At 39.2% G+C, this 18,532-nt stretch overlaps 1 protein-coding gene across 1 annotated transcript in view; it reads left to right on the top strand.

Moving 5' to 3' along the window:
* The window catches only part of SYT10 (synaptotagmin 10), a 41,418-nt gene extending 23,410 nt beyond the window's left edge, over positions 1-18,008 (top strand). The window contains exons 4-7 of the mRNA XM_075428733.1: positions 7,231-7,351; positions 7,713-7,884; positions 9,360-9,489; positions 10,581-18,008. Of these exons, the coding sequence (XP_075284848.1) occupies positions 7,231-7,351; positions 7,713-7,884; positions 9,360-9,489; positions 10,581-10,652 (495 nt within the window). The 3' untranslated portion in view covers positions 10,653-18,008. The remainder of the gene's footprint in view (positions 1-7,230; positions 7,352-7,712; positions 7,885-9,359; positions 9,490-10,580) is intronic.
* The last annotated feature ends 524 nt before the right edge of the window (positions 18,009-18,532 follow it).

Raw genomic sequence — 18,532 nt, 5'->3', positions numbered from 1 at the left:
AGTAGTGGTATAGAGCTGAAAAAGATTTGTCTTATGGTAGTCAAACTTCGAGGCCACATGATAAACATTGTCCTATTTCTTCATGTTCAAAGAGCAGCACGATCAGGAAATGTTTTGTCACCGGCAGTGTAGGGGACGATGCTCTACAATGCGCCATACTCATCAGAATGGACTTAAGACTATTATTGTTTTTGGAAAAAGTTTTGACATAATGCTAAATACATGTAAAAGAATAAAGGCTTGTCAGCACAGAAACATTTATCATCTGTAACATATAATGGGAACAGCCCCTTGAAAGCCAAGACTAGCCGACATTTGTACTTTCTAATCAGGGCCCGGTGATATAAGGGATTCACATGATCACCTGCTGCTGAGTAGATGAGAGAATACTCTGGGTCAGTCTTCTCGGGAAATGTGGTGAGGTCTTTCATTTAGATTTTGGACTGCTTTAGGTCTGGGGGATAGCTAGAAAAGACGACGGAGAAGAAGTGGGTTTCTGTCCAGTTACTGAGAGCAGGGAAGGTTTCTGTTACCATTGAATGTTTCTTTTCATTTGAAATGACAGATGATTTGAATAGTCTGCTTTGCTAGAGGCAGACTGCTACTTTCAGTCTGTCTTAAAAGTAAGAAATATTAGTTGAAAGAAGAATATGGTTTCCTCAGGGGAGTTAATACCTCTGCGTCCAGGCGGTAGTGTGGTAGCTATGCTAAGGTGCATGGTTGACTGACCTGCTGTGCCCAAAGTGCTCGCGGAGTTTCTGCAGATCATCTCTTTGCAGTCCATGCACTGCTGCTTCGGAAGAACGTCTTCATATGGGAAGCCACATACGTTTTGGTTTGTTCACGTGCCAGTAGATGCCACAGTTAGTTTACAGAAGTACCTCTGTTCCCAGCTGTTCTGAAGCAGGAATGGGCTTTCTTGCTGCCTGGCGAGATGAAACTGCCTCGCTGATGCGCAAGCCAGATGGTTATGTACAGAGGGAGCGAGAAAAGAAGCACCCCGGAGGCTTCCTGGGGTGCTGCTGAGAGCATTCAGCCGGCTGGACCCAGCGTGCTGTCTCAGGGAGTCCTCTCTCTGCAATCAAGGCTGCGATCAGCAGCTTCTCTTACCCAGAGCAGTGAGGGTGCCCGCAGAAATCAAGCATTGGGCCTCCACGAGCAGAAGACGCAGTGGTGACAGAGCAGCAGGCCCTACTGCTTCCCCACTCTCTTCCGCAGAGGCAAGAGCAAGCACAAACCTCATTGATTCGTTTCCCAGGACAACAGCTCGATCAAGAAGTGGTGCTGGGAGGAAGATTTGATATGCAAAGAATAACAGAAGAGGAAAATAAATATTAGCTGTGGGGACAAGGTTTCCAAATCAAATCCCCTTGAGAGGGTAGAATTAGCTCTCTGGTTCCAGCTCCATGTAACTTTTGACGATTTCTGTGATAGCATAAATACCATCAAATTCTAAACACATGGGAAACAGACTGCTTTTTCCTCTCATTCTTTTAACTCTTGATCTATACCTCAAAACCAGAAATGTCTTAATACCTTCTTAGCCAGCTGCCTGAGGGGACACATTTCCCTCTCCTTTCCATCCAACCCCCAACTTTTATCATTCTGTTTTATTTTATCCCTGATTCTTGAAGCTTGAGGTCAGTAGTTTTTATTGGAAAGCAGGAATATACATAATATATTTCTAATCAGAACAAGAAAAAGAGAGAGAGAAAAATCTGTCCTGTGGGGCAATTCTCTTCTTGCAGGATTCCAGTAGCCCAAGGGTCTAATTCTGCCAATGCTTTTTTTAAAAAAAAAAAAAGTGCATACTATACAGAAAAGCAACTTTCAGTGTGACTGAAGTAAGCAGCTAAAAGTCTAGGAATGTAATTGCCTAAATAACTTTTTTGATATCTATTATTAGTTAGTACAGATGCTTACTCAAAATACAGGGGGAAAATGAGAAAAAAATTGCAAATCACTTGTTTAGGAATCAAGTACAAAATAAATTCTTGCCACCCTTAGTATTTTTGCTATGCTACTCTCACATGCAATCTTTAAAATATTATTTAAATTACAATTAATAAGAAAGCAGTTCTGGTTATTAAGGTTAAGATTAAGAATTAAAATGATTACTTACTGTAGATTGTGATAATCTAAATGATAATGAAAGTAACAGCAATGAAGTTTTTGAGGGAATTTCATTTCTAATGCAGTATTAGTTACGCAAATTCTTGTTATTTTCACCATGGCAATTAATGACACACTAGTAACAATCAAAGTGTATAATTTTTTTTGTTCCCATAAAATTTGCATAGCTTGTTGGAAGAATCCATAGCGAGTTGCTCCTTTAAGACTTTGTTTGAATTACAAAACTTCAAAAACTAGGGGAAAAGAAGAAAGAAACATTGCTAAAAAAAAGGCCTAGAGTTCATTTGTGATCAAAGAATGACACAAAAATCACATGATATTTCATATATCAGCTCCTGTAAGCTTTTCACTCCTGCTAGCATAGGAAACCAGATAAGATCTTGGAGTATAGGAAGGAGACTAGTGAAGTTCTTATAATATCAGTATAGTCAGAAAATAATTTTTCCTGTTCAGTTCAGGATTATGGGTGGTGATATGTGAGAAGAAACCACCCGGAACATGGAAGGATCTCTAACTTCCTCACTGAATTTGTGGAAGTTCATGACTAAAAGTTGTCTCTTCTGTTGAATTTAGTGGAAACAACTGGGAAAATTAATTGGAATAAGAGACAGGAAAGCTTTCTCCAGCAACAACGGTTCTGAAAACTTCATCAGGCTAGTTGATGCTCCCCTACAAGGGCTGCAAACTTCTCACATCCCTCCCCTCTCTGTCCATGTTGTGAGTAGGGAGAACAGCCTCTGTAGAAACGCTACTACTTCTACAGGCAAGAGTTTGAAAAGGAGAGGACTGGTGTCCGTTGGGTCTGATGACAGAGATAATAGAAGAAGGAGCTTTTTTCATCTGACTTTGCCAACCCTTGGACTGATTTCCCAAGAGCCCATAAAGCGGGGAATGTGGACAGATCCTTAGTGATTTAACGGAAAAAATTGCTAGCACGTCCATTCAGGTGTGGTTGGTTGTGTGGGATGAGAATTATGCTATTTGAAGAACCCTTATTCTGTAGCTAAAAAAACCCCAAGTTCATCTGAATAGCTGTCATATGCATTTGAGGTTGGTGTTTTCTTTGTTTTCTTTTGTTCCGTCATTGCCATACTGGAAAATGGATTGGATAGTGAGTTAAACTGGGACCCATAAAAATAACTGAAGCCAGTAGACTGCTCACCAGCGCTCCAGTCCCTTAGTTCTGTATGATGCTTTGTGTACACAAAAGAGAAATGTGAGGAAGAGATATGCGGTACCAAGAAATGTTTTCTTTTGCATTGGTGCAGCTGTGCTCAATGTTGGTTCTTCTGTACCCGTTACTGCAAGTCGGTGGGGAGGAATCATTACGAGCATCTGTAAAGCTAGCTGTTAATTGAAATCTAAGTTTAATTTAAGAAGAAAAAGGAAAACTCAAAGTAGGCCTAGGAAAGAGATAACATTTCGTGGGAGTTACCAAAGTAATGTGCAATTTCAGTTGAATATGTGATACACGTAAGACAATCTGAAGCATAGTTAAAAATTTGCATGAATGGCAATGGGTCCAAGCATGTATCTTTTGAGTCATGTTTTGTTTGAAGTGGGCTGTAATGCAGACATGATTGTTGAAGGCAGTCTGTGCCTTGGCTTCCTCAGATTTACTGGTACTGAAGGCTTCCTGTCACATGAGTTGGGTGAACTTAATTAGCTAGTGTATTATAAAGTGAGAAAAACACGAATTTTCTAGAGCACTGGGATTCTGAAATAATTTAAATCCTATTTTAAAATCTCAGTTAAAATCAATAATACTTAAGGATTCAGGGCATTTAAAAATATTACTTGTGATAATCAATGAGGCAGACAAAGACTGCCATAAGAAATTTAAATGCTGAGCCTTACTTTGGTCATTATCTAGGTCTGAACCTGTGTTTTCAGCTCCACATTCAAGAACCTGTAGTGTTGAAGTCAACAAAAAAATGTGTGAGGGGGAATAGTGATATTCCAGGCATTTAATTCAATACCCAGTCTCAGATGCGTATATATATGCGTAATTTTAATCCTTAAAAAGAACATTTAAATGTTCAGAAGTCTTAGGCTTGACCCTGTGTGATGGAGTTACAAAGAATATTTATTTTAATGATGCATTTTAATGTCTTAATTCCCAGTTGCCCTACTAGAGCTCCTAACAAAATATGCTCAGTTCACCCAAGTACGAAGAAAGACCACCAGTCTCGACAGATACTCAGAGCAGAAACTGAGTGCTAAAACTTTCTATTCCTTACTAACCAAAAAGACACTGTCTACTGGATATCAGATGCCACAACTAGTACCAAATGAAATTAAAAATATAAAATAGTCAGATTTGTTTCAAAGGCTTCTGAAAGGACTTGCATTTGAACTTGAGCTGAGGACCATGGGAAGTCCGAGTCAGTGGTGGCAATCTAGGACAGCCAGTTCTCTCCACCAGGAGGAGAATTAAATGGTGTCTGTGGACTGGTGCAGGGTAGCAACTAATTTTATTTCTAACGCTTTGATCTTACACTGCGTGACTCATAAATGTCTTTGATATAGACAAGAGTGTTTATTTGAAATAATATCTAGTCTACTGCAGAATTTATCTACTGAGATAGTGCATAGAGCAACATGAGGGTTGGTCAGATCTCTGGGTTTGATTGCAGGGGATTTTCCAAGCTCTTTTTCAGTATGACTTCAGTACATGGTGTTCAGAAAAAGGACTGAGCATAAGCCTCAATCTGTTGCCATTTTGTTAAGCACTGATGCTTTTCTCTGCACTTCAGAAAAGTAGGGTATGGTAGCTGCCATATGGAGCTTTGCAAGTATTTTACACAATGTTTCTTTTAAAGTATTTTAGTCATCGTAATAGTCCTGTCTGTCTGTATTCTTGTTTATCATTTGAGCTCACCCAAACCTTTGAGTGTCTATTCAATTTCTCTTAAAAAAGAAAAAATAGAACCCTCAAGTTCATACTGCCATCTTGCAAAAATTATGATTTTCTCTATTCACCTACATAAGTCATCTCTCTGAAGAAGGAGGAATTAGTCCCTTGTATGAGCTGCTCACTGTGTTTTTTGATCCAACTCATCTTCATCACCTCCCTCAACGTAGACCTTAAATTTTGAAGCACTGGATGTGGGGGAGCTAAATTTCCTTTTCAAACAGAAGAGTGAGATCTCTTTCACGTATGGATATGAGGAACAACGATCAGACTGAATTCAGAAAGTGATACTAGCAACAGATTTCAGATACGACAAAAGCTGTAAAATAGAACACTTGCCATTTTAACAAATGAGTGAAAAGAACTACACTTCATTTGTTCAAGTTTTATTTATATTTTCTGAAACAAAAAAGTGAGTTTGTTAATGTACTCAGTGGCACAAAATTCTGTGCTCTGTGTGGCAAAGTAAGGGGCTGGGCTAAGGAGATGTCAAACAGCTGTATTTATCTTATGTGAACTGAATGATCATTTTGAAATCCTGAGCAATCTGAAATCCTGAAATCCTGACAAGCATGAAATTTGCCCTCAGTGCATGCTCACATGCTCATCAATCTCCTAATTCTCAGAACAGAATCCCAGCAAAATGACTGAACGTGTGAACTGACCAACCTACACAAAAGTCAATATTTTATTAACAGTGCAACAGAGAATTTAAAGCTATTCTAAAACTGCATTCTTTGATCTAGAGTCTGCAGTGCAGGAAGAAAAAAAGCAAACCAAAAACCCTGAAGCATGTGATTAAGTCCATCTTTACTCAAGAAAGCTCTGAAGTGCCTATTTTAATTTAGACAGAGCATTAACCCAAAGGAAGTCAATAAAGCTGTTCATATAAACAGCTGAAAAATGTGGACAAGAAGCCCCAGTCTGTCTCGTAACTATAAGCAATGTATTTGTCACCTACACAGTGATCATTACTTTAGTATGTATCATTTAAAAATATATGGTGCTTGCCTTCTGATGCTAGAACAGCTGTGCCATAAATCCAGCGGTTCTCAAATGAATTTGTGCTCTTGGGGTAGCTGGAGGTTTGACAGATAAAATATTGAAGCTGGGATATTAAAAACGAGCTTTTTAGTAGTAGTCAGAGAAAGTCCTCTGAGATCATATGAACGTACTTGAGAACGGCTGCCTTACAGAAGTGACTTCCTTCCATGCTCCTTACAAGCTCGTATTTAAAAATCCTGAGTTGTTCTTAGTATGCAATTGTGTTTGGGCTTTTTGGGGCATGTTTTAAAAATCTTAGAAGAACAGGAATTAGGAATTTGGAACATAACATCTCAACAACTAAACTTTCTGATGTTAGGATAATTATATAACTGTAAGGAAAGAAAAATAAGAATTGATGGAACCTTTCTTCCTTAGATTACATTTCTCAAGTGTTATAGCATCTAAACTGTATAACAACATCGTATTGCATGAATTCACATCAAATTGTCTCAACATAGAAATTATCTCTTTGTGAAGATTATTAACACGGGCCTTATCCATCCTTCCGAGTATATTATCCTCCAAAAGTTGCCCTTGAGCTAGGAAAGCTGTAGGTGCTACTCCTTCACTTCACTTTCCCTAAAATGGAACAACCCCTCAGAGAACAGTAAGAGCAATAAAGCTAGCAACGTTTACAAGCATGTGCATCTTTTCAAAGCACTTTGCATAAACTTCTCATACGCATACATGTGTACAGAAATAAATCTCCTACATAAATTCCAGTGGCTAAAACACATGTAAAAGTATGTGATCTAAGTATCCCACTGGATTTCTTTCTATTGGGGATGACGGAACCTGAGTCTTTTCAAGAGCCGAACTGGACATTTAAATGTTCATCACCTTTTCGTTTGTGTGACTTCAACACAGATATATCAGGAATCCCGAAAGTTTTGGCTCTGCTTTTGTTTTCATTTCTCAGTTTAGTAATTTTAGCTCCTGTCACTCAAATACCCTGTTGGTACTCTTTCCATATTTTATAGAAATAATTTGTGAAAATTGTTTGTGACCTCTTCAAAAGCATCTGAGGCGGCAAAAGAATTCTCTCCATGTTAAAAAAAAATTCTGAATTTTTGCATGATCTGAACTGAATTGTTGGCAGTGTGGTCAGATTTCTAATTGTTGCTTTTCTTTTTCAGGAAAGCATAGACTTGGGTGAGATCATGTTTTCCCTCTGTTATTTGCCTACTGCTGGGAGAATGACATTAACAGTCATTAAATGTAGGAATCTCAAAGCAATGGATATAACTGGCGCATCAGGTGAATCTACTTCTTTTTTAAATAAAAAGGCAGCATCATTTCAGGAAGGGGACAAATAGGAACTCCTTTTTTTGGATGTGTTTAGCATGGTTCTGAAATGGAAGTGGCAGGAGAATGGGTATAGACGCCGTTCAGATCTGCTGGCTATCTTTGTTCTGCCAGTCAGTTCGTCTGTTCAGAATGCCTATACCTTTCCTTTACATTGACAGCACGTTGACAGCAGTGCTTGCCAGGGTCACTAAAATCTTTGTAAATTTGTGTCTTATCAATATGGCATTCCTACCAAAAAATATTGCTTTTGTGCTACACATTTGAATGACTTTTGAGTCCAGATGCCCACAACTGATTATCTGTTCCTCAGATCCATATGTCAAAGTGTCACTGATGTGTGAGGGTCGAAGACTGAAAAAGCGGAAAACAACCACGAAGAAGAACACGCTCAATCCCGTTTATAATGAGGCCATCATCTTTGATATCCCTCCAGAGAATGTGGACCAGGTCAGCCTTTCCATTGCGGTGATGGACTATGATCGGTAAGCACAGTTTGCTTTCTGGACATTGATCTTCAGTGAGAGGTTACCTGATCATTGCAAGCGACTGCTTTCTACCTCCCTGAACTTTCAAGTCAGTTCAGTGTCACAAAAGGTTAGCCTTTGGGTCTTTTCCTGAGGAGTTTTAAAGCTGCCCCGCCTTTTAGAACTCAGGCCATTTCATCAGCATCAGAAATAACTGTGATGAGAAAGAAACATGGCTCAGTCTTCTTATGGGCCATTAGCATTGGCACACCTTTCTGTCCCATCTGGTGGCCGGACTATGTAAAAGCTTTATAAATCAGGTATGGCTCGGTTTGAAAAAGACCCTTACGCCTCTAATTTCCATTTAAATGCCAGGTATTTGAAATCAAAGAAAATCTGGATGACTAAAAAAGGAGTTAGATGTTAATTACCTTATTGAATTAAGTCATAATTAATCCTTTGGTTGACTCAATAAGGAAGCATTGTAACCTTTGTGTTCAGTGCTCACTGATAACGCATCTGAGCCTCAGTTATCTATGTCCTCACTGAGAACTGACAGGAAGGCTTCTGCGTAGAGTAGCTCAAGGACAGCGGGTTAAACTAGGCAGTGACTGATAGAATGATGCCTGAGCCAAGGCTGCTTCGTTCAAGTGCTATTAGTAATGAGCTACTGAGACGGCAGGGCAAAGAAACAGCGGGAGTCCAGTTCAGAAAAAAACAAACCTGCAGATTATTTTTCCTTGCCGTCAGATTTCTGATCGTCCTCCAACTTCTGTCAAGAAGACTTTTCAGTCAGATGTGAAAGGGGCACTGCAGTGCTGTTAAGAGGAGAAGAGCACAGCAGCTTGCACAATTTCAGTCCTCTTCAGCTGCTGCTTTCAAAGCATTTGCTAACAGGAAGTTAGGAAACATTATTCTAAGGTACATAGAGCCAACGTACAGAAAATTGCTTGCTGGAGTCCCTCAACAGCTCTGTGGCGCTGCCAGGAGTATGAAGTATTAAGGTATAGCCTATTACAGCTGTATCCCTCTCTTTCACATTTTTGGCTGAAGTTCACGAGATTTAGAGCTGGGAAATGCAGTGTGAAGCGACATCTGAGGCATTTGCAGTGGGAAGTGTACTCCCTGCCATCTTCCTTCACCTTCCTGTCCCACAAAATCTGAGCACATTTTCCTCCTAGATCATTTGGTGTATTATGGTCCTTTTCTGTCCTTGTGCTGTTTGTCTCGTAACCTTTTAATGGCAAGGGTTGTGTCTTCATGGCTATTTTTATAGCTGCTATAAGCACCTTGCTAGTGGCTGGAGGTTTTTGATGCTACCATTACAGAACTTAATGTTGTTATACTAACACTAAAACAAATAATGTAACAAATAATGTGAAAACTTGGGGCATGTATTCTGGACTGCACTAAACCAGTAAATTGAATTATACATCAGATGTTATTAGAACTATTTTTATTAAAAAAAAATTCTGCCTCTCTGCAATTCTCAGAGTAGGGCACAATGAGGTCATTGGGGTATGTCGGACAGGAATTGATGCTGAAGGGCTTGGAAGAGATCATTGGAATGAAATGTTGGCTTACCCACGTAAACCAATAACTCACTGGCATCCACTAGTAGAGGTAAGAAGAAGTGAAATTCTCTCCTTCTCAGTATACTGAATGTTCTTGTCTCTCTCACACTTATGTGCTTCTAAGAATCGTGAAAATCAGTGCAGTGTCTGTGGAGCAGCTACGAGATCCTTAGCACAACCTAAATCTGGTTGCATGGGTTTATTGATTACTTAAATGCACCACTTCAAAAGTTTCTGTGATGCGCTGACGGCATTGTGCCATTAAACAATTAAGACATTTGAAATTTCCAGAGATTAGGATAAGGAGCTTACATCCACTTAGAAAAGATCATTTGCAAGTATTTCAAAAGCAATCATGTCGTATTCAAAGTTCTTCAGCATGAACAATTATGTTGCTAAAACATTAATCTGAAATTGGCCTGCTAATTAGGCTAAGTTGAGGCAACAAAACAGCAGCTACCTCGAGAGTTACTCAAACAGACTTTTATTGGAAGCTTATTCTAATGCTTGGGTGATTATATCTACAAGTCCCTGGGCTTGGACTCGCTGATCAACCTGCTGTGGCCACACCTTACTGGCTTTCTAGACACAAAACATGCACAGCTTTGGGTTCAGAAAGATTCATATTGAACCCTCAAGAAGCAGCAGACCTTACTGTGGGACACAGAGGTCACACTGTTTAGCCCTCTGCAAACCCAATGTCTGTAGAAAAATGAGTTGCTGTCTGAGGCATCGCAGGCCATTTGTTTTCCCTTCTGTGTACCACCGGGCTGCACAGTAACTCCAGTGATAGGTAGAAAAAAACCAACAGCAAGGCTTCAGCACAACACCTACAGTGTGAGGGCAGGGAAACAGTCAGTGCAGGAGAGAAGCCCCTTTTTGGAGGTTCATGGCTTTCTCTGGATTATGTACCACCCCTGAGTAGTGAACTAAACCCACTCCTGTGAAAGAAGCCAGAGGCATTTTTAGGAGCTCACTTTAGGATTTTTCTTTCCATTTTTAGTTCTGCTCGAGACTTTGATCCAGAAAGGGTCTAGGTGTGATTTGGGGTCTTCTGTGAGGGAGTCTTTCATCCTCTGAATGGAGTGTAATGCGTGGCCAGACATGATGACGTTTGTAAAACTAACACTTTTCTTGCAGTTACCTGGCCGAGCAACCAGTTTTGATAGCCAGGGATCTTGTTCATCACCAAAACCACCGCTTACGCCCTAGGGAACAAGAGTGGATTCATCGTGTTCAGTGTCCAAAGCTCCACTGTAGCTCACATCTACATAAACAGAAGGTTTGGCTTCCACAGATGAACTGTATCCATATTTTTTTATTAAATTACATTTTTCCTATTCTAAGTCTTATATTACAGTTTATAATAATTTCTTAATGTAAGAATGAAGTTGACTTGAGCCAAATATAACCCTTACTCATGCAAATTCATTCACGTGTTTTCTCACTGGCATATATCCAGTGTCACATACAAGCTGTTTTGATATGACCTATATCTTTGCGTAGACAAAGAAATCAGAAAAAAAAAATCTCTTAAGCAATTCAAAACCACTGCATCTGGTAATGCCCAATTCTTTTGAGGGAGAGCAAATAGTCGTATATAGCTCTTGGAATAAATTTCTTCTAAATTGCACTAAATCCTGTATGACTTCTCAAGATAACACTTCAAACTGAATGTTGCATGAAAAAAAAACAACTGTTGTCAAGTTTTGAGTGTTTGGAAAGTCAGTTTATTCCTTGGGCAGGGAGGAAGGGCTGATTAAAAGCCCGCTGAAGCCAACGAGAACAACCCTACGGACTTCACTGGGCTTTAGTTCAGCCTTAACGGAACAGGATTCACAACTGATCTATGCAGTTACAACCTTCTGGCAATCAAGACGCCCACTGCCCCTACAGGAACTGGTTAGCCTGTCCAGCAAAGCAGCCGGGCACGTGCACCCGGGCGGGTGGCTGTACTCAGCGGCTGTTTGCTTCACTGCCCACCGGCCGATGGAGGACTAGCTGGGATGTCTCTGCGTGGCACTGAGCAGCCCACGTACGGGTATCGTTGTGGAAAGCAAATACGTCTGCAACGAGTTGTGCGGCAACTGACGTAGCTCCACAGAGACGTGGGTGTCTCCTGATGAGGTGCATCCAGGCCCTTCGAAATAGTCCATTTGCTGCTGAGATCATGCAGTCCTTATCCAGTCTTCTGCAGGTCAAACCGTAGGCGAGAGAATGCTCTGAAGTAAAGGAATTTATTTAACCTGTTTCAGCTGTTCAAAAAATTGACCAAAAACTGCACTTACGCAGAACATTTTTCTGATTCTTGATTTAGCGTGACAGCATTAGATTTCTTTGAACTTATTTTGACTGAGTGAATAACTCACGTGGAGTAGTTTCTAGTCCCTGGCTGGATGCCTCTAGAATTATAAGCCAAGCATGAATTTGAGATATGTTTTTTGTCAATATCGGGAGATAGAAATTGAAATGTAACAATTTTATAATCAAGTAAACTCATTTATTAGGATACACAGTGACAGCAAATGCAAAAAAGTATTGGCTGCAGTGAGCTGTTTTAAAAACTGGAAGACAAGTACATATTATTTTGTGGATTTAGCTCTTTTTAGCACTGCAGTTTACCTCAGTCACACAGGTTTTTTTCTTTTTTCTGTCTTTTTTTTTTTTTTCTCTGTCTGCGAAGAGCGTGGCAAAGACTGCATGATTGGGCCTGAGACTTTTAAAGCTGAAATGCAGCTAGAAAAAAGTTGGGACGGTGGCTCTTTTTGTATCTTTGTAACATATAAAGAAAACTGAGAAGGTAGTATTTTCCAAAACAGCGTTTTTACAGAAGAAAAATGTCATACACGAGAAAAATGCCAATGGTAGTTTGTTTTATGATAATGGAAGAATTTGTGAGAATTAATCTAGTTTTGAAGGGAAGAGACAGCTTACACAGACTTCCAAAGAGCTGTTTTGGCTTGGTTTGGCCTGGTTGGCACAGAATAAGTTATGAAGATCTAGACCCTCTGTTCCACTAACTAATCTCTAAGACAGTCAACTACGCCTTGAAGTGTCTTAACTGCTCCGGAGAAGATAGGGAGGCTGGTCTTAACACTACAGGTGTTTCTACAGCAAAAAAGGAGTCAGATTTTATACCTTGCCTTCTGTGCCTACAAACACAGCAAGCAAGCAAACAAACAAACGAGTAAAGCTTTCAGACATTCTTTACAAATTTTATAAAAAGAAAAAAAAAAAAAAGAAAAAAAAAGGCTCCAGCCCAAGGTTTTGAATGTCTGTTCCAGGTTGCTACTCGTGGCCTCGAGACAGAAATAGCTTTTCCCAAGGAGGGTTGGAAGTGCTGAACACTGATCCTCCCTGTCCAAGATTGTATTTTCATCACCGTAAATACAGAGCAGCCTTGCAGAATTTCATTCCTCTTTTTGCTCTGGCTGAGTAATGTTTTAAATAGGAGAACAAACTCTCCTCTGTGGGGTTTTTTTCCCCTCCCATCATTGTTATCATGAGATTCTGTGGCCTAGATCATTTTCATCGTGATTTTGCAAGGTTGATACAGAAGCAGATATATATATATATATATGTGGAGACTGAAAAACTATTTTATGTATACATTTATCTGAATATAAATTGTATCAGCAGTGGCCTTTGTGGCCTAGAAAATACTTTTTGTAATGTGGTACTGTAACAGTTAACTAAATATTCTTTGCACTTATTTGCACCTAATATCCAAAAAACTAATGATTTCACAGTCAAATGTAGCATAACTGTTCAGCAATGAGCAACATCTTTTTAACTATTTCAGTGTTCTCTATGAGTATCCTGTGTGTTTCATCGTGAGTAGTAAGGTATTTCAATATTTATTTTCTTAAATTTAAATTGTTGTTGAACACCAAAGGAATAATAGCTCAGTTTGTGCCCTCTTGTTGTGTTATTTTTGATATTGTTAATAACAGTAGTGAATGACTTCTGTGTCTAAACTTCATTGATGGGTGCTCTGCATCTAGGAAAAATCAGGCTGCAAAATTATCGGGACATCTAACTTCAAAAATAATCCCATAATTAATGATTTTTAGTCCCTTATGACAGATTAATATAATTAAAGCGAAAGATCTTTTTTTGCCATTGCTTTCTTAGTATCTCACAAGACAGGGTATATATTTAGCATAAGCAACCCATTGCCTTTAGAGCTTGGTTCACAAGTTACTCTCTGAGTGTACTCACAGAAGTCTCGCGTAAAAACTTAGCACAGTTTTAGTCAGTGAATATATTGCTTTATGCATCTCTTTGTTAAGGAATTGAAAATATTTTATTTTGGAGAAGTTGTAAACTCCCTGCTCCCATCCTGAATGTTCTTTTGTTGTTTATTCACATTTCTGTGATATCACAAATATTGGCCTAATTTGAAAAAAATCAAATCTGGCAAATGGTTGGTGTGAAATATATTATAGTAATTTTACAATAGTTTGAAAAAATCACATTCCTAAAAGCCTGAATTATTTTTATTGAAACGATTTACTGGAAACAGTAACAGTACTTAATAAGAATTGTATTTTGCACTGCAGAGCTTTTTTATACTTTCACAACAGTAAACCACAGAACTGTACAGAGAAAGTAGATGATGGATTAAGTGGTTCCAGGGGAGCTGTGAAATTTTTATATTTATTTTCAATAATGCATTGTAAAGTGAAAAAGCCCACATACAAATGTATCTAATGAGCCATTCTAGTCTTTGGGGTAAATATTGTTTTCAGGCAACTGTTTCCCTTCCCCGCATTAAAGAAGATTTCAGGGACCATTAGATTTGCTCTAAGCAACCATAAAATTTATATTAGGTCTATGCAAAATGTTAAGTAGGACCCTAAACCACAGGTAGATTTGGGATTCTAGTGGCACTGCGGACAGTAACATATGTGAGCAGACACTCAAGAATATGTCAGTCATGTATTGCACTCCATGAACTCAGTTTTAGATCACTGTATGATATACTTCTGCTGATATGGCTCTTCCTCTCACTCTCCCAGCATGTAACCATCTCTTTCCAGACTATCTTTTGTTTCTATTGGGCTTCTGTTCAAGCAGCAGCGACCTGACCCTTACTTTGGTCTGCAGTGCTAAAAGCTGATTCCTGGCCTTAAAAAAAGTAGTGGTATGAAACCTGTGGGGTTTGGACCAAAAGGTATAGGATAGCTGCATCTCTCATTTTCATTCTACAAAGAGTTGTCAAGGAAGCAACTTCCCTTCTCCGCAGTCCCTTGTGATCATCAGACACTGAGGAATCAGTAATCCTGTCTGTTTTTTTTGCTTCTGGCAAGCACTAAAGGAAAAATATACATATCTCCGGGGTATGTATGTTGGTCAGGCATAGAGAAAGCAGCTAGAACCAGTAAGATAATACAAGACTTACTATATATGCACAAAAGTTCCCCTGCAAAATTTCTTCTTCAATATGTGCAATGATTTTGACTTCTTATGTTTAAGTAACAAAACTGCACATTTTCTTAGAGAATTACAACCACATTCAATGTTTTTGAAGAAAATTTTGAGCAAACATGAAATTTTTTCATTGGGTTGATTTTTTACAAGGGAAAAAAGCAATTGTTTCCTGATTTCTTTTTATGGATGTGTTTTTGGACCAATATTAAGAAAACCTTAAGTTTCCAAAAAGGACTTATTTGATCCATCCATTTTTCCTATTTCTCAGTTTTTTTGATTGGCTTCAGTGTAATCCTTCTGAAAGTTTTTAATGTGAAGACGAACAATAAATACATTATAATCTAGTTCCAAGATTATTTTGCTATATCTATTTAATCAATTAACTGCTTGTATGTTATAAATTTTTATATGTACTAACTTTTTATTACACTCCATTAATGTAACAGGCTTCATACATCTGCAATCATTTGACTGTATTTTTAAAGTGTGTAAACATTTAAAAGAAGGGTAACTATTTTAGAACTCAGTAATAGAGTTCTCCTGCTGAAAATGTCAAATTTTTCAGACGTCCATAAATGTGCCTGCAAAATTTGAAAACCACCTGATGAGAGCATGCAAAAACCTAGATTTGCACATACAACTATTTGCACTTGCAAAATGTGTAATCATTATTCTTTAGCACTTCTATTATAACATAACACCCCTGCCTAATCAGAAAGATGTTTCAGTTTGATATAAATATTGGACAAATCTGTACTGAGTGAAAGTTCCTTGACCTGAAAAGTTCATATGACTTTATTTCTACAAATGAATATGCTTGAAAATTCTGTAGATGTTAAAATACGACCTAGCTGTTAATTAGACAGTGAGGCAATTCTTGGACAAAGCTGATATAATATCTGTCAGACCATCCAAAATACAGATAAAACGTAGCACATATGACAGGAATATTAATACATGTTTTGATGGAAAATTTTCTCACTCATTCATAGCACAGCTGAGGCTCGGTTTAACCCTTTACTCAAGATTCACTTGGCTTCTGAGGCTTGCCGGTCGAAACTGAGCTCTCTGGGGTCAGAAAATGGCTAAATCGTGGCCCAGAGCAGACTGCAGAGCTAAGAAAGACAAAGGAAAATGTGACAGTAGACGCACAGCTGGACAATGCGTCTGCAAACATTCTGAAATCAAAAGCCACCTTTCAAAACTGATAATCGTTACAGTATTCCTATCACTTGTGCTTTCTGTACTGTAAAGCAGGAAGAAAGAGGGATGCTCCTGAAGAAGAGGCAGCATTAGGCACAGGAGTTAATTGAGGTGCTGATCAGAGCCACTTGTCATTTCCAAGGCAAGTAATATCTTAACTTCAGAAGTGGCTTTTGTTTACTGGTCCAAATGAATAAACGTCTCACACAAAAGTCCCCTTTTCCTTAGCTCCAGCTGAAAGCTGGCAGGTTTTTAACAGCACGCAGGAAACCAAGAGCTGGAACTGAAAGAGAAAGTGAAGCTGCAGGTGGGATTTAAATATCAGAGGGGAATCTGGCCAGGAAAATGGAACTAACACCTCCAATCCTGCTCTGAGGCTGGAGGATGCTTGATGATAGCGCGTGCTCGGGGCTGTGATTTTATGTTTTATCTGATGGTGCCTCTACAATGTTTCTGTTGCTGGGAAACCTCTCCTTAACTGACTCGGAGAGGAGAATGCTGCTGGTATGGCTATGTAAAATTTTTCCACTCAAGTGTAGACTGTGACTCTTACGCTATATGGGACTCAGTCCTTTGGAACGGCACAAAGCATGTTAAGTTTACAGAACAGGAAAAAATCAATTAAAGCTTTGCACTGTATCATCAGGAGGACTGTTCACTGTGTTGGTACTGAGGACGTGCATTGGTGCCTTACTGATCCGAGGAAGAGCATTTCCTGGACTACTCTAGGAAGCCCATGCTGGTGAGCCATTTTAGCACCACTGAAGACGCTCAGTATCAACATTGTCAAAATATAACTAATAAATATAAACATAGATTGTATATGTTACCAGAGTACCAAAGCTCTCTCCGGTGGGAAAGGCATACCGACTGCCTTATACATAATTCAAGAGAGTGTGCTCTGAAAGCTGAATCTGCAGGAAGTCACATAAGCTGCTGTGATGAAAGTGGAGCTTCTCTGTAATAATTTATGAGTACAGTGTTGACTTGGCTATCGGTCTCAGGTTAGGTAAGTACAGTAAGCAGGCTTTAGGGAAAAAAAGAACAACAGGCAGAAAATGTTTGACAAGGGAGTGCCTCTCGGAAGACAGTGAGATTTACAAAACGTTGATGTCCATCCTGGTGGCCTTGGAGACTCTACTGGTGCTACAACCGGTCTGAAAAAAGCGTCTCATCTAAAAAGATGAAAACGCAGGCAGGCACAGGAAAAAAAGCATAGAAAAGATCAAGAGATTCGTTTCAGAACAGACACGATTTATGTCCGAGCAGGCTGGGATGCAAGGTGTTGCTATAGTTTACAGAGAAACTAGGCTGGATTCATCTCACATTAATGGATGGGAAATCTTGAGGCAGGACAGGTATGCGTCTAGATTGTTATTTTCAAATCCATTTATTCGGAATTCCTAAACTTACATAGTTGAGCTGACATATTTAAATAGCATTCTGTTTTTAATGAACTGGAGTATTCACAGACACCTGGAAAGAAAAGTTGCAAATGCATTCAGACTGTCTGGGTTAGTACAGGTACTGCAGAGACAGTGTCCCAGAGCCCAGCATAATTACAGGAGAGCTGTGAAATCCTACCTCTCCCCTGCAGAGGTGAAGTCAGGAAACCCAACAAGAAGGGAGAGCTCAGGGCAGACCAGGGAGGGGATGAGGCTACAACTATTTCATGACAGCTTCAGAGCTCGCAGAGAGCTTTGCCACTCCTGTTACACAGGGCATAGCAAAAGAGTGCCAGCAACACATTTTCTTGACAGCAACTTACTCTGTATACACAGTTTTACTCCCCCTCAAAATGCAAGCATAGAAATGTTTTGGAAAGATTTCCTTTTTAAATAGTTTGGGATCTTTTTAAAATAGTTTGGAATCTTTTCGTACCTTAGAAGTTCAAACTCCTGAAGTAAAGCAAATCTATCTCTGCATCTATCCATGAGGAAATAAAGGGGCGGGGGGGGGGGGAATCAAAACCTTCATTAGAAATCAATAAAGCTCTAGAACAAGCTTAAAGTTCCTTTCCTGTGTAGAACAATGGTGTAGGTCTAAGACTTGGTATCTTGAGACCTCTTAGTGTTAAAAGAAAAGGCTGTGTCTTCTATTACAAAACAGTGTTTTTCTGCAGGTACAGAATTCCTGCTTGGCTAGTCCCCTCATATCAGAGACGTTCTAACAAATGATTGTCACCGTAACAGACAGGCAGTTTAGGCACTGAAGACTATCATCACCAGAAAGGAACCTGTTTTCTGGGGTGCTTTGTAGGTTAAGGGGGGAGAGGTTTGTGAAGCAGATATGTGTCTAGAAATACAGTCTGCAAGAGGAGAGAGATAAAGAATGGAGTTGTTTTTTTCTCTAGATACTATGAGTTGAGGCTGATAATTGCATCAAAAGTGAAGAGGATTGAACAAGAAGATATTGTAAGTCTTTTGTGGCATTTGAGTTATGGACGTGAGAGAGGA

This window comes from Opisthocomus hoazin, chromosome 8 (genome assembly GCF_030867145.1).
Source record: "Opisthocomus hoazin isolate bOpiHoa1 chromosome 8, bOpiHoa1.hap1, whole genome shotgun sequence".
Classification (NCBI taxonomy): Eukaryota; Metazoa; Chordata; class Aves; order Opisthocomiformes; family Opisthocomidae; genus Opisthocomus; species Opisthocomus hoazin.
This window is presented reverse-complemented; position numbering and strand designations above follow the sequence as displayed.